This window comes from Chelonoidis abingdonii, chromosome 3, assembly GCF_003597395.2.
Source record: "Chelonoidis abingdonii isolate Lonesome George chromosome 3, CheloAbing_2.0, whole genome shotgun sequence".
In the NCBI taxonomy this organism is placed as follows: domain Eukaryota; kingdom Metazoa; phylum Chordata; order Testudines; family Testudinidae; genus Chelonoidis; species Chelonoidis abingdonii.
In genome coordinates this window covers 119,974,864-119,987,076 of record NC_133771.1, presented here as the reverse complement: position 1 = coordinate 119,987,076, position 12,213 = coordinate 119,974,864, and the positions used below count along the sequence as shown (strand labels likewise).

The 12,213-nt window shown below is 40.4% G+C and overlaps 1 protein-coding gene across 10 annotated transcripts in view; it reads left to right on the top strand.

Annotated features, from left to right (window-relative positions):
- SYNE1 (spectrin repeat containing nuclear envelope protein 1) overlaps positions 1 to 12,213 on the top strand; it is a 498,327-nt gene that overhangs the window by 398,046 nt on the left and 88,068 nt on the right. For all 10 annotated transcript variants that reach the window (XM_075064060.1, XM_075064059.1, XM_075064058.1 and 7 more), the window contains 5 exons: positions 75 to 245; positions 4,489 to 4,622; positions 6,081 to 6,285; positions 9,688 to 9,870; positions 11,527 to 11,673. In XM_075064060.1, the coding sequence (XP_074920161.1) occupies positions 75 to 245; positions 4,489 to 4,622; positions 6,081 to 6,285; positions 9,688 to 9,870; positions 11,527 to 11,673 (840 nt within the window). The remainder of the gene's footprint in view (positions 1 to 74; positions 246 to 4,488; positions 4,623 to 6,080; positions 6,286 to 9,687; positions 9,871 to 11,526; positions 11,674 to 12,213) is intronic.

Genomic DNA, 12,213 nt, shown 5'->3' with positions numbered 1-12,213 from the left:
AATTGAAGCAAATAGCAAATGCGTCTCACACATTCCATGTTGATTGATTGATTGTTTGTTTTTTTTTCTCCCAGGTCGGCCAGCTGAAGATATTGTTGCAGTCTGTGCTTGATCAATGGAGCATTCACAAAGTGGCTTATGAAGAACTGAATAGTTACCTGATGGAAGCTAGATATTCTTTGTCCCGCTTTCATCTCCTCACAGGTTCCTTGGAAGCAGTGAAAGTCCAAGTCGATAACCTTCAGGTGACTAATGAGTACTGAGCCTCCTGACATCTTAAGAAAAGATTTAGAGATAAATTCTGCCCTCAGTACTGCACAGATGTAGCTGACTGCAGAATCTGGCCCTTAAAATATGGAATCTTAGATATTCTGCCAAGCCACAACATTTGATGTTAACAAATGTCCTTATACACGTTCCTAGAAGAGCTGGTCCTGAATTTTTTTTTAAAAAGTAATTTTTTGTGAAATTGCTTTTTTAATCAAAATATTTTTCTCTACATTTTCTAACCATCTCTAGTTGTTAGAAATATATGAAGATTAATAGAATTTTTAAAATTCAATTTACTTGTCTTTATTCATGCACTGATAACTTTTGCATTTCTCCATGCCTGAGCAATTAACGTCAGTTTCACGTGTTTATCATAAGTTCTTCAAGTGTTTGCACATGTCCATTTCACTGTTAGGGAGGTCCGGGCCTTGTGCTCAGATGTCGGAGAGCTCTTTCCCTTAGCAGTACCCATCAGGGCGGCTCGAGCAACTCTGTCTCCATAGGCCACTGCATGCTAGTATAAGAGGGCAGAGTCACCCCCAACCCTTCTCAGTCCCTTCTTACCACCAGTGGCAGTTGTCGGAACAATCTCAGACTTGTCGTCATAAGCTTCCTCCTTCTTTTGTATCTGTACTTTGTTATTGTTAGGAAGTAGTTAGTTAAGTTTAAGTTAGTTTTAGCTAGTTTTAGTGATAGATTTTTTGTCTTAGGGCTTTTTGGACTAGTTTTCATCTGCCAATACCAAGATCAGTACTGAAATGGTGCTGCACTCACCAGGTTTTAAGTCCTGCCTCGCTTGTACTAAATCTATGCTGGTCAGTAACCCACCCCCAGCCTGTTTGAAATATTTAGGAGAATCCCACATAAGTGACAATTGTCTCATTTCTAAGGAATTTAAGCCCCACTTAAAGAAAGCTAAAGTGGCAAGGCTCAAATATTTGCTCATGGAGGCAGCACTTCATCCCCCATCAGACTCTTCTCACACGAAGAGCGCCCCAAGTACATTGGCCTAGGTTTGGAGCAGACCAGAGGTGACAGCAGTTCCTCAGTCCCATTCACTATACCAAAGAAAAGGCTTAGAGCTTCCTCAGGCTCAGTACCTTGCTCAGGCATGTTGGTGCTGAAGCCTAATAGAGGAAGAGACTCTAAAAGGCATTCAGGGAAGAGTCTCTCACTGGAGCGCACTACAGCTAAAAAAAAAAAAATGGATCGCCACCTCCAGAGTCTGTGCCAGGTCCATCAAGGGCATCCCTGAAAGATCTCTGTGACAGAGCCGTCACTCATTGCTGCTCCCAACCACCCCAAAGATGTATGCAGCCACAGGGACCTGCTTAGCTTCTCAGTACCGGTATCTCCAGCAGTGCAAGAAAGTTTTCTGTTAGCACCAATGCCTGCAGCACCTACCTCTCTGTCAGGAACTCGCTGTACCACTACCTCCCAAGCCTCCCCAAAGGGAAGTGCCATTTCAGTCTAAGGGCGATATCATACAGTCACAGTTTAGGTAGATTCAGCCCACCTCCACGTTTGTCTGCTTGTGAGTCACCTGCAGTGGAATATGAATAGCATATGCAAGCACTTGAAGACAAAAAAAAAAAGTTGCATACCTTTCTGTAACTGTTCTTCTTCGAGATATGGTCTACGTGTCCATTCCGCAACCTGCCGTCCTTCCCCTCTCTGTGGGAGGTAAAAAGGAACTGAGAGAGATCAGGGCAGCTCCACCCTCTTACACCAACATGCAGTGGCACATGAGAACTGAGGGTGCTTGAGCTGCCCCGATAGGTACTGCTGAGGGGAAAAAGTTTTCTGACAACTGTGCACAAGGCATGTACATGCCTACAGTGGAATTGACATGTGCAACACATCTCAAAGAACAAGTTACAGAAAGGCAAGTACTTGTTTTTTTTTCTCTTTCAGGTTGCAGTGTATGTGTTTCAAACACAGTATTGCCAACCCCAAACTTTCAAAACCATACAACTAGGTTAAAAATCATGAGGGTTTAAGAAAAATAGAGTCCTTTTTATTTGCCTTCAGGTTTCTGAGTCTTTAGGGAACATTCAAGTCACATTTCAAGTTTTCCCTTTTAATCATGAGGGCTAGAAACTTGCACATTTTAAAAAACAAAAGCTGAGATTCTCACATATTCAAATGACTCCAGGAGCAGGGGATTTATGAAAAACATCAAGTATCACAAGTTCACAATAAAAATTTAATCATTCAAAACACTGCCAGCACAGAAATGTGTTTGTTTTAAAACAGTTGTTTTGGGGATTAAAAATATTGTGGAAACATTTCATGTGTCTTAGGACTTCTTTAAAAATGTGTTTTTATTAATAGTTAATTGGAGGCAAATTTAAGTTGACATTGTTGCAATGATTGACAGTTTAGATAGATTGTATACATGTGTCAGTGGAGTTGCAAAGATGGTGAAAATGAAGTGAAGGTGAAAATGGCATATGTGTAAATTTGCAATTCCCAAACTGAGGTCCACAGAACACTCGCTGACAAATGGTGCTGCCTCTTTTCCTTGTTCCCAGATATTACATTTCATAAAAGGCAGCAAGTAAAACAATAAATACTTTTGATTTTTTTTCTTTGGGACAGATTGTGGGCCCAAAGTGCCACCTTACTACTTTGAGCTGACAGCCTGTACTGCCACTCACAGCACTGGAAGGGAAATATGCTCAGCAGAAGCACTGTATTCCTCCTCTCCTTATTTGAGTGGGCAGGAGGAGGTGACTGGGCAGAGTTCCCTCGTACCCCTTCCCCCTTCTCCCCCCCAAACACATCCAGCAGCAGACAGACCCAGTCCAGTTTAGCCCTCCTTGAAGCAGCAGGGAGACTGGGAAAGGATCTGAGGCTGTGCCGTCAAGAGGTGTGATTGCAGCACATCTAGGCATAGCCAAACTAGATTTGATCAAGATAGTTCGCTAAAAATGGCAACATGGGTGGTGATATGGGCTAAATGATACAAGCATAAGTCCAACCGACCAGTACCGTGGGTACATACTCAGGTGGCTATCCAGTGCCACTGCCTGTGTTGCCACAACTTCACTGCTGTTTTTAGCAAGCTAGCTAGATCAAAGTTAGCTCAATTATGCCTACACGTGTTGCAGTCATATCTGCTATTGCAGTGTAGACATACCCTTAGAACTTGTCAACGCAAACGTTTAGTTTGCAGCAAGCTGGGGTGTGAATCTACCCTTCACTAGCCTGTTGCAGACTAACTCTCCATGTGGACCCTGCTGCCATGCACTAACACTTTCATCTACTCCCATTTCAAAGCAGGGTAGATCCAAGTGCATTAATGGACTGTTAGTGTGTGTCAGCAGGGTCCACATGGAGAGTTAGTCTGTGGAAGACTGGTGTGGGATAGACTTACATCCCAGATTGTTCTGAACTAAATGTTCCTGTAGAGCTCCCCTTACTCACAAGTTCCTTCCCAGGCTGCACTATCCCTTGTTGAGGGTAGATTGTTAACTCATGATCTAGCCTTAAGCAATTATTGTAGCTGTTCATGAGTCCAAGGATGGGTTGGGAGGTCTCTTAACAAAGAGCGCATCTCATGATCACATTGTTTAAAAAGTTTGAGATCCCCTAATGGCGATGATTTGAATTCCACACTTGTTTAAACTTCTGCTCAGTATAAATAAATAGGTTAACAATATTTTTGTAAACATACTTCCTTGTGTTGCTAAGAATATCCTAAATTAATAACCGAAAAAATTTTAAAAATAAGGTTTACTTTTCACTACTTGTGCTGCTAGTTCACTTTTGTGCATTTCTCTCACTTGGACTGTGGAAAATAGACTAGTCAATTTTAATATTGTTTCTTCAGTAGTTAGTCTCCAGTCAGTTTTGCTTTTTATTCCTGATAGACTAGCATATAGTGTAGTCTTTTGGTTGTAAGCACTGCATGTGAATATTTGTTTAAAGTCAACTTGTTTCGTTGAAAGGTTTTTACATTTAGGTAAATGGATTTGGTAAAAAAATGTAATTTTTATAAAATCTAGATTTTGAGCCAAATTTAACCCGACAGTGTTTCTTTAGACATGTATTTAAGTATGATTTGAATTAATATAGGGGTAAAAATAAGAAAGGTAACTTGATTTCATGAAGTCATATGACTCATGCACTTTTGTGGTGAGATTAAAATCTTTTTTATTCTACAGGAGTGGAATAGATCTCAATGTTGTTGTTTTCTTTTTTCTCTCTATACAGAGCCTGCAGGATGAGTTGGAAAAGCAAGAGAACAGCTTACGGAAGTTTGGTTCAGTGACAAACCAGTTATTGAAAGAGTGTCACCCACCAGTCACTGAAACACTTTCTGACTCTCTGAAAGAAGTCAATATGAGGTACAAAGGCTGCTTTTGTGTTCAACATTGTTAAACTGAAAGTTATGGTTGAAAGCTACCAGCTCTCAAAACCTAATTTAAATATGTTTGGATTATCTGATTTCCTCATTTTATTTTATTTTGTTCATTGATTTTGTATGAAATATTTTAGAGCTTTAAATATACTTTAAAATTTGTAAATTGTTCAAAAATATTTAGGTTACTTGAGTCCGGAGAGGAGTGAAGAAACAGAAGGGCATAACCAAGTAATTTGCCTACATAATGGCAAAGGAAATTCAGTGTCGATAAATGCAAAGTAATGCAAAATGGAAGGAAAAACTTAAATGTTCATATATATATGCACCTACAGTGTTTAGATATATTCTAAATTAAGTGTATCAACTCTGAAGGGGACCTGGGCTTCACATAAACAGCTCAATGAAGGCCTCTGTTCAGGGTATAGCTGCAGTCAAAAAAAGTAAACAAGATGTTAGGATGCACAGGGAACAGGATGGAGAATAATACCAAAGACATCTTTATGCCATTATATAAATCAATGGCTTGCCCTCATTCTGAATACTGTTTGTAGTACTGATCATCCCATCTCAAAGAAGATACTGCAGAATTAGAAGGCTCCCAGATGAATGAGGAAAATGATTAGGGGTATGGAAAATTATCATAAGAAGAGAGATTGAAGTGTTTGGGATTTTTACTTTACAGAGGAATAAGACAGGACTTGACAAAAGCATTAAAAATAATATACAATATTGAGAAAGTAAACTGGGAATTTCTTTTTTCAGTGTCTCATCGTTCTGGAAAAGTGAGTGAACTGAAGGGCAGCAAATTTCAAAACTGATAAAGGAAATGCTTTTTCACACAACGTGATTAGACTGTAAAACTCTTTGCCACAAGATGTCATTGCAGCCAAGAATTTGGCAAGATTTAAAGAGGGATTGTATGGATAACAAGAATATCCAAAGTTGTTATAGTTAATACTTTTTAAAAAAGAGTTTTTTTAGAAAGGATGTAACCTTTCAGACTTCAGAGCTTTAACCAATTTGTGGCTATTAGAGGTTAGCAGGAGACTGTATCGCCCCTCTTCTGCCTGCTGTGCAGTTTTTCTTGCCCCTTTTTTGCAAGCATCTAGTGCTGGCTATTGTCAGAGACAAATATGATGCTGTATAGCAGTTCATGTGAACATACATTCTTGTGTTTAAGTGCTCAGAGAATATTGTACTACTGATTTTCTTTAAAAGTATGGTTTAAAACAGCATCAGTTTTATGTGATAACCATGATCTAATCTAATTTAAGAGTCGTAAGAGTTACTCACTTGTTTTCTAAACCACTACTTGTCAAAGCAAACAGATATGTAATTCGTTACGTATCTATGAACAGTATATAATTGCTACTTTAGGTCTTCTTCTGTATAGCTCTGTTAACTCATATGCTTTGACATATCCATTTGATATATCTGCCAGGTGGAATAACCTTTTGGAAGAGATTGCAGAGCAGCTACACTCGAGTAAGGCCCTGCTTCAGCTCTGGCAGAAGTACAAAGACTATTACAGCCAGTGCTGCTCCTCAGTCCAGCAGCATGAGGACCAAACCAATGAGCTGTTGAAGACAGCCACTAACAAGGACATAGCTGATGATGAAGTCACTACTTGGGTTCAGGATTGCAATGTAAGCTCACTGCTTTAGCACAATTGCCTGGGCTAATATCACAACAGGGTTTTCTATACTAAATAGTTTGTGATTTGTATGTAAGGGAGATATTTTCTCTTCACTAAACAATCCTTCAGGCATTAACCATGGGCTTTGCCTTTCCTACCCAGATCCTACCATGGGACAAGGCCAAAGGGGCCCCCCACCTTCCTGAATCAGGAATTCAGGGTACTGAGTTGTCCTGGGTTCCTGGGATTTTCTCACATAAACTTCATTCCTCATTCTAAATGTTAGTTCAGACACTTCTGTGTATTGGTCAAGGCCCATGCTAGAGGCAGATGAATTGAATTACTGTGTGCACCTATCTTTGGGCCCAATTCTTCAGTCTTTCCTTATCCAAGTCACAGTTACTTGGTCAACTAGTCCCATTGATTTCAGTGAGAGTGCTCACATGAGAGGGGATTGCAAGGTCCACTGCTATGATTTAGCCTACATACTCTAGACTGGAAAATACATCAGGCAGAACAGAAGAGAGAAGTTTAAAATCTTTTCCCGCCTCTCTTTGATTGTGAAAGGACATGATGCACTCTGTTGAAATCTCCAGATTCTGCCACGTCACTAGTTTACCCACATCTCATGTCGAAGGTACAATTTATCTCCTAAACATGGACAAATTTCTTCATTTATGAGTTACAATAGCCCATTATACCACTGCCTTTGATAGGCAGATTGTCATAGAAGGTTGCCTGGAGCACCCTCCAGCGTCAGGCCATGGCACAACAGGCATGTCACCCTCAGTTCACTCTTTGAGTCCTCAGTCACTCCACTTCAGGCTCTCCTGCTTTAATAATATCCCTTCTTAGAACTGGTGATTACCAAAATATAGCTCATTGCATCTGCAACAGAAGTCCCAAACATAGTCCATCTCCCACATCTGGTGGATATAGTCTTTAAAGCCCTGCTCTTCCCAGCAAGCACCCCCCTCCCGCCCTCTCTGTGGGTAGTCCTTCCTTACCACACTCTCTGGTGCCTTCTGCCACATGTAGGCTCCTCTGTCCCTCTGCTAGGACAGCCACCCCAGCCCTATCAGCTAGAGTGCAACCCTGCTCTTCCCAGCAGGAAACCCCTACAGCTGCTCTGCTGGGAGATCATCCCTCATGAGGGGAGTATCCTTCCCTGGACCCACCTCTCTAGTGTGGAGTCATCAGCAAGTAAGCCCCTCCACTGGTCTCCTGCCATCAGCTCTCTGGCTTGGGAATGCCAGCCAGCAAACCCCTCTTCTGCTATTCTGCCTTCAGCTTTCCCCAGGAACCTTCCACAGCTTCCTTCTGGGACCTTTCGCCATCCACCTGGTATCTGGCAGCTTTCATCTGCCCTTTTCCGGAATTACTCACTGTGCTCTAAGACAGCCCTACTCACTCACTGAGAGAACGTCTCCAATTCTCCCCATTCTTTATAGCCCCAGGTGCTGACTGGCCCTCTTAATTGGCCAAACTGGTAGGTTTAGATTTTCAGAAAGCTTTTGACAAGGTCCCTCACCAAAGGCTATTAAGCAAAGTAAGCTCTCATGGGGTAAGAGGGAGGGTCCTCTCATGGATTGGTAACTGGTTAGAAGATGGGAAACAAAGGGTAGGAATAAATGATCAGTTTTCAGAATGGAAAGGTAAATAGTGGTGTCCCCCAGGGATCTGTTCTGGGACCAGTCCTGTTCAACATATTCATAAATAATCCAGAAAAAGGGGTAAACACTGAGGTGGCAAAATTTGCAGATGATACAAAACTACCCAAGACAGTTAAGTCCCAGGCAGAAGGGCTACAAAAGGATCTCTCAGAACTGGGTGACTGGGCAACAAAATGGCAGATGAAATTCAATGTTGATAAATGCAAAGTAATACACATTGAAAAACATAATCCCAACTATACATCTAAAATGATGGGGTCTATATTAGCTGTTACCACTCAGAAAAGAGATCTTGGAGTCATTGTGGATAGTTCTCTGAAAACATCCACTCAATGTGCAGCAGCAGTCAAAAAAGCGAACAGAATGTTGGGAATCATTAAAAAAGGGATAGATAAGACCAATAATATCATTGCCTCTATATAAATCCATGGTACTTCCATATTTGAATAGTGTGTGCAGATGTGGTCACCCCATCTCGAAAAGGATATACTGGAATTGAAAAAGATTCAGAAAAGGGCAACAAAAATGATTAGGGATATGGAATGCCCTCCGTATGAGGAGAGATTAATAAGACTGGGACTTTTCAGCTTGGAAAAGAGACGACTAAGGGGGGATATGATAGAGGTCTATAAAATCATGACTGGTGTGGAGAAAGTAAATAAGGAAATGTTATTTACTCCTTCTCATAATACAAGAACTAGGGGTCACCAAATGAAATTAATAGGCAACAGGTTTAAAACAAACAAAAGGAAGTATTTCTTCACACAACACACAGTCAACCTGTGGAGCTCTTTACCAGAGGATGTGAAGGCCAAGACTATAAGTGGGTTCAAAAAAGAACTAGATCAATTCGTGAAGAATCGGTCCTTCAATGGCTATTAACCAGGATGGACAGGGACAGTGTCCCTACCTTCTGTTTGCCAGAAACTGAGAATGAGCAACGGGATGGATCACTTGATGACTACTTGCTCTGTTCATTCCCTCTGGGGCACCTGGCATTGGTTACTGTCAGAAGACAGGATACTGGACTAGATGGACCTTTGGTCTGACCCACTATGGCCATTCTTATGTTCACCTATTCTGGCACAGAGAGTTGGACCTGCTTCATTTACTGGGGCCAGCCACCCTGTGACACAGGTCCTTACCATTCTCATTCTATTTAGTGTAAGCTATCAAAATATACAGATAAAAAATTGTTACCTAAAATTGCATTCATGGGTTTTGCAGGCACTTGGGTTCACAACCAGAAATGCCAAAGTAGGATTGTTTCCTCCTGTGCTCATTTGGCATGCTTTTGCCATGAAGACAATAAGCACGAAAATATACGGATTTAAAAAATCTTCCAACTAGATTAGTTAACTTAAAGAGAGGGTGTTTCCAGTCAAAGCTGGATTTACTGATCCAAAGTGAGGTATTTGCGGTTCTAGAAATGACATCATATCAACTGATCCACGTGAATGCTTTCCACGTGTTTCTGATCAGTGCTCAAAATTTGCATGTAAATAGTTGACCAGTCACTCCTTTTCCAATCCTTTGAACACGTACTGAAACATGCTTTTTTCCATACTGCAGAGGTCAATCAAGAGTTACTAAAGGCTTTTCTAGTGGAATGTAGCAGTATTTATGTTTAAATGTAATCAGTTTTTTTTCATGAGTTACATTACAAATTTTGAGACCCTCAAGAGCTCAGCTGAGATTGTTTTGAATCAGAGTGATTTTTAAGCTTTTGTTCACTACAGGATCTATTGAAATGCCTGGGGACAGTGCAGGATTCTCTGTTTGTTCTTCATGAACTTGGAGAGCAGCTTAAGCAACAAGTGGAGACTTCTGCAGTAGCAGCTATTCAGTCTGATCAACTCTCCCTGAGCCAAAACTTGTCAGCCTTAGAGCAGGCTCTCATCAGGCAAAAGGCTATACTTCAGGTATGAAAAGCTTGCTTGCATTCATTGCTCCTGATCATTCCATTCTGCCTGAAAATGTGTGCACTGATCTAGCCAAAGTTGCACAGAAAATTACACCCAAAGAAAGGTGCGTAATCTGGACAGGTATATTTCCTAGAGATCCATGTAGTATGTGTAGTGAAGCTAAAGGTGGGAGAATCCAACTAGCATGCCCAAACCTATAATAGGAAATTAGGAAGGTGAATCCCAGTGCTGAAAAAGGGACAATAAACCTTGCAAGAGGGGCAGAAATTTACCATAGGAAGCTAGAAACCACGTAGCAGTTGTGGACATGTCAGTCAGTCAGTCAGTCAGTCAGTGTGTAGAGCTAACTTCCAGATCCACAGGTGCTACTTAGCTATAAGGAGCTAGGAAATATCAAGGAGTCCCTCACAGTCAATAAACATGTAGGGAAACCAGGGTTGGTTTTTTAAAAACATTCATCATTAACCTAACTCTGCTCCTATTGAAGTCAGTGAGAGTGTTACCATTTACTTCAGTGGGAAAAGGCCATTGCTGAATGCTTTTGGAAATCCCACGTTAAATATATACAGGAGTCAGTAAAGAAACTGTGCTCATAAATCAGTTGCCAGTGGCATGGGAAATGTCCAGTTCCGCTGATTAAAGCACAACAATGACGACACAGCACAAGTCCTTCAGCAAACGTACATATGCTTGAAAAAAGTACAGGGAAGTAGCTTATATCCAGATGGCTGTGTGATGTAGAAAGTGCTCATAAGACTGCCAGTTCGGTTTGTTAAACCTATAAAATAACAAGCATGCATGCCATTTCTTAAACAGTGTAAAAGAAGGGGGCTTTTATAGCAATCTAGAATTTAACTGACTACTCTTTATTTTTATTAACAGTATTACTTGAGCCAACAATTTGGTTTTCTAAAGGGAGAAGTTTAATTATCTCAAGACACCTAAACTATTTTTAAAATAACATTACAGTTTTAGCATTCAGACTTGAAACCTTAAAATTAAGATAAAGCTAAGAATTTTGGGGGTTGAATTTTTCTTTTTAAATTAATTTGTGTATGTGATTTTATTTAGAATTACATTTTTGCAGAGTTTCAAGTGTTACAACAAACCTATTTTTATGGTAGAGGCCCTCCAAATCAGCCCTAAGTTTTTTTTTAAAATTGCCATTGTTAATCCCTTTGAACTCCTAACAGAGCTGATTTACTCGCAATTTTCTTGAAAAGTAAAGGTTTACTGTTGCCCTCTATTCATCAAACACTTAAGCATGTGCTTAAGTCCCATTGACTTCAGTGTGCATGTGCTTAAAGTTAAGTATGTGCTAAGTACTTTGCTGAATTGGTGCTTTAAAGACTAAATGGTGTAAGTTTTTTGTTAAAATCAACTCTTGTTTTCATGCCTAGCAAAAGGATTATAACCTCACTTTCAAAACAAATACAGCCTTTACTATAAAGGCAGTATCACTGCCTCTGTAATAAAAAAAATATTGGTTCTACTGTGGAGCAGCAATCAGCAGTCCCATTGCTACCAATGAGAATTGCTATTATGGGAGTTGGAGCATCAGGATGTTTGAAAGGGCAGTGAAGAGCACAGCAAGAACATGAATATTATGTGACCTCATGTTAAGCTTTTAAATTGTGGACTTTCTTTTCTAAGGCTGGAATTCTAGACTATGAGACATTTGCTAAGAGCCTAGAAGGTCTGGAGGCCTGGATAACAGAAGCTGAAGAAATGTTGAAAGGACAAGACCCCAGTCATTCATCTGACCTCTCTACAATCCAGAATAGGATGGAAGAACTCAAAGTGAGTGGCAAATATGGACAGTATGACATTAAATTGAGGTCAGCATGACCCATGCACAGATACTCCCCACTTATGGAAGCGTTCCATTCCGAATTTTGTGTAAATCAGGAACGTATCTCCAACAATTATGCCCCCCCCCCCCCAAAAAAAAAAAGCGTATGGAACTTTTTCTGTAAGAGTGGATTTCCGTAAATCAAGTTTGCACAACCTGGGGAGCGTCTGTATAGTATATCGTATGCACAAAATCCACACGTGCATTCACTTCTCATCAAAGCCTCACATACACACACTAAAGACAGAAAACCAAAAGTTAATTCTGTTAGTCTATTCTTAACTGCCTTCCTTGTGCCTCAGTGTAAGAAGGATCTGGGTGGGCAAACTGTTTGGAATAGAATAAGTACGAAAACATCCAAACTTGAATTGAACAGTTTTAGAAGTTCAGAAAAGTTTGTGTATTTCCTTTTATCTCTGTTCTCTTCGTATTCCTGAACCTCTGCAATTCATGAGCCCGGCACAGAAAGTAGAAAAGATAAAGTATCA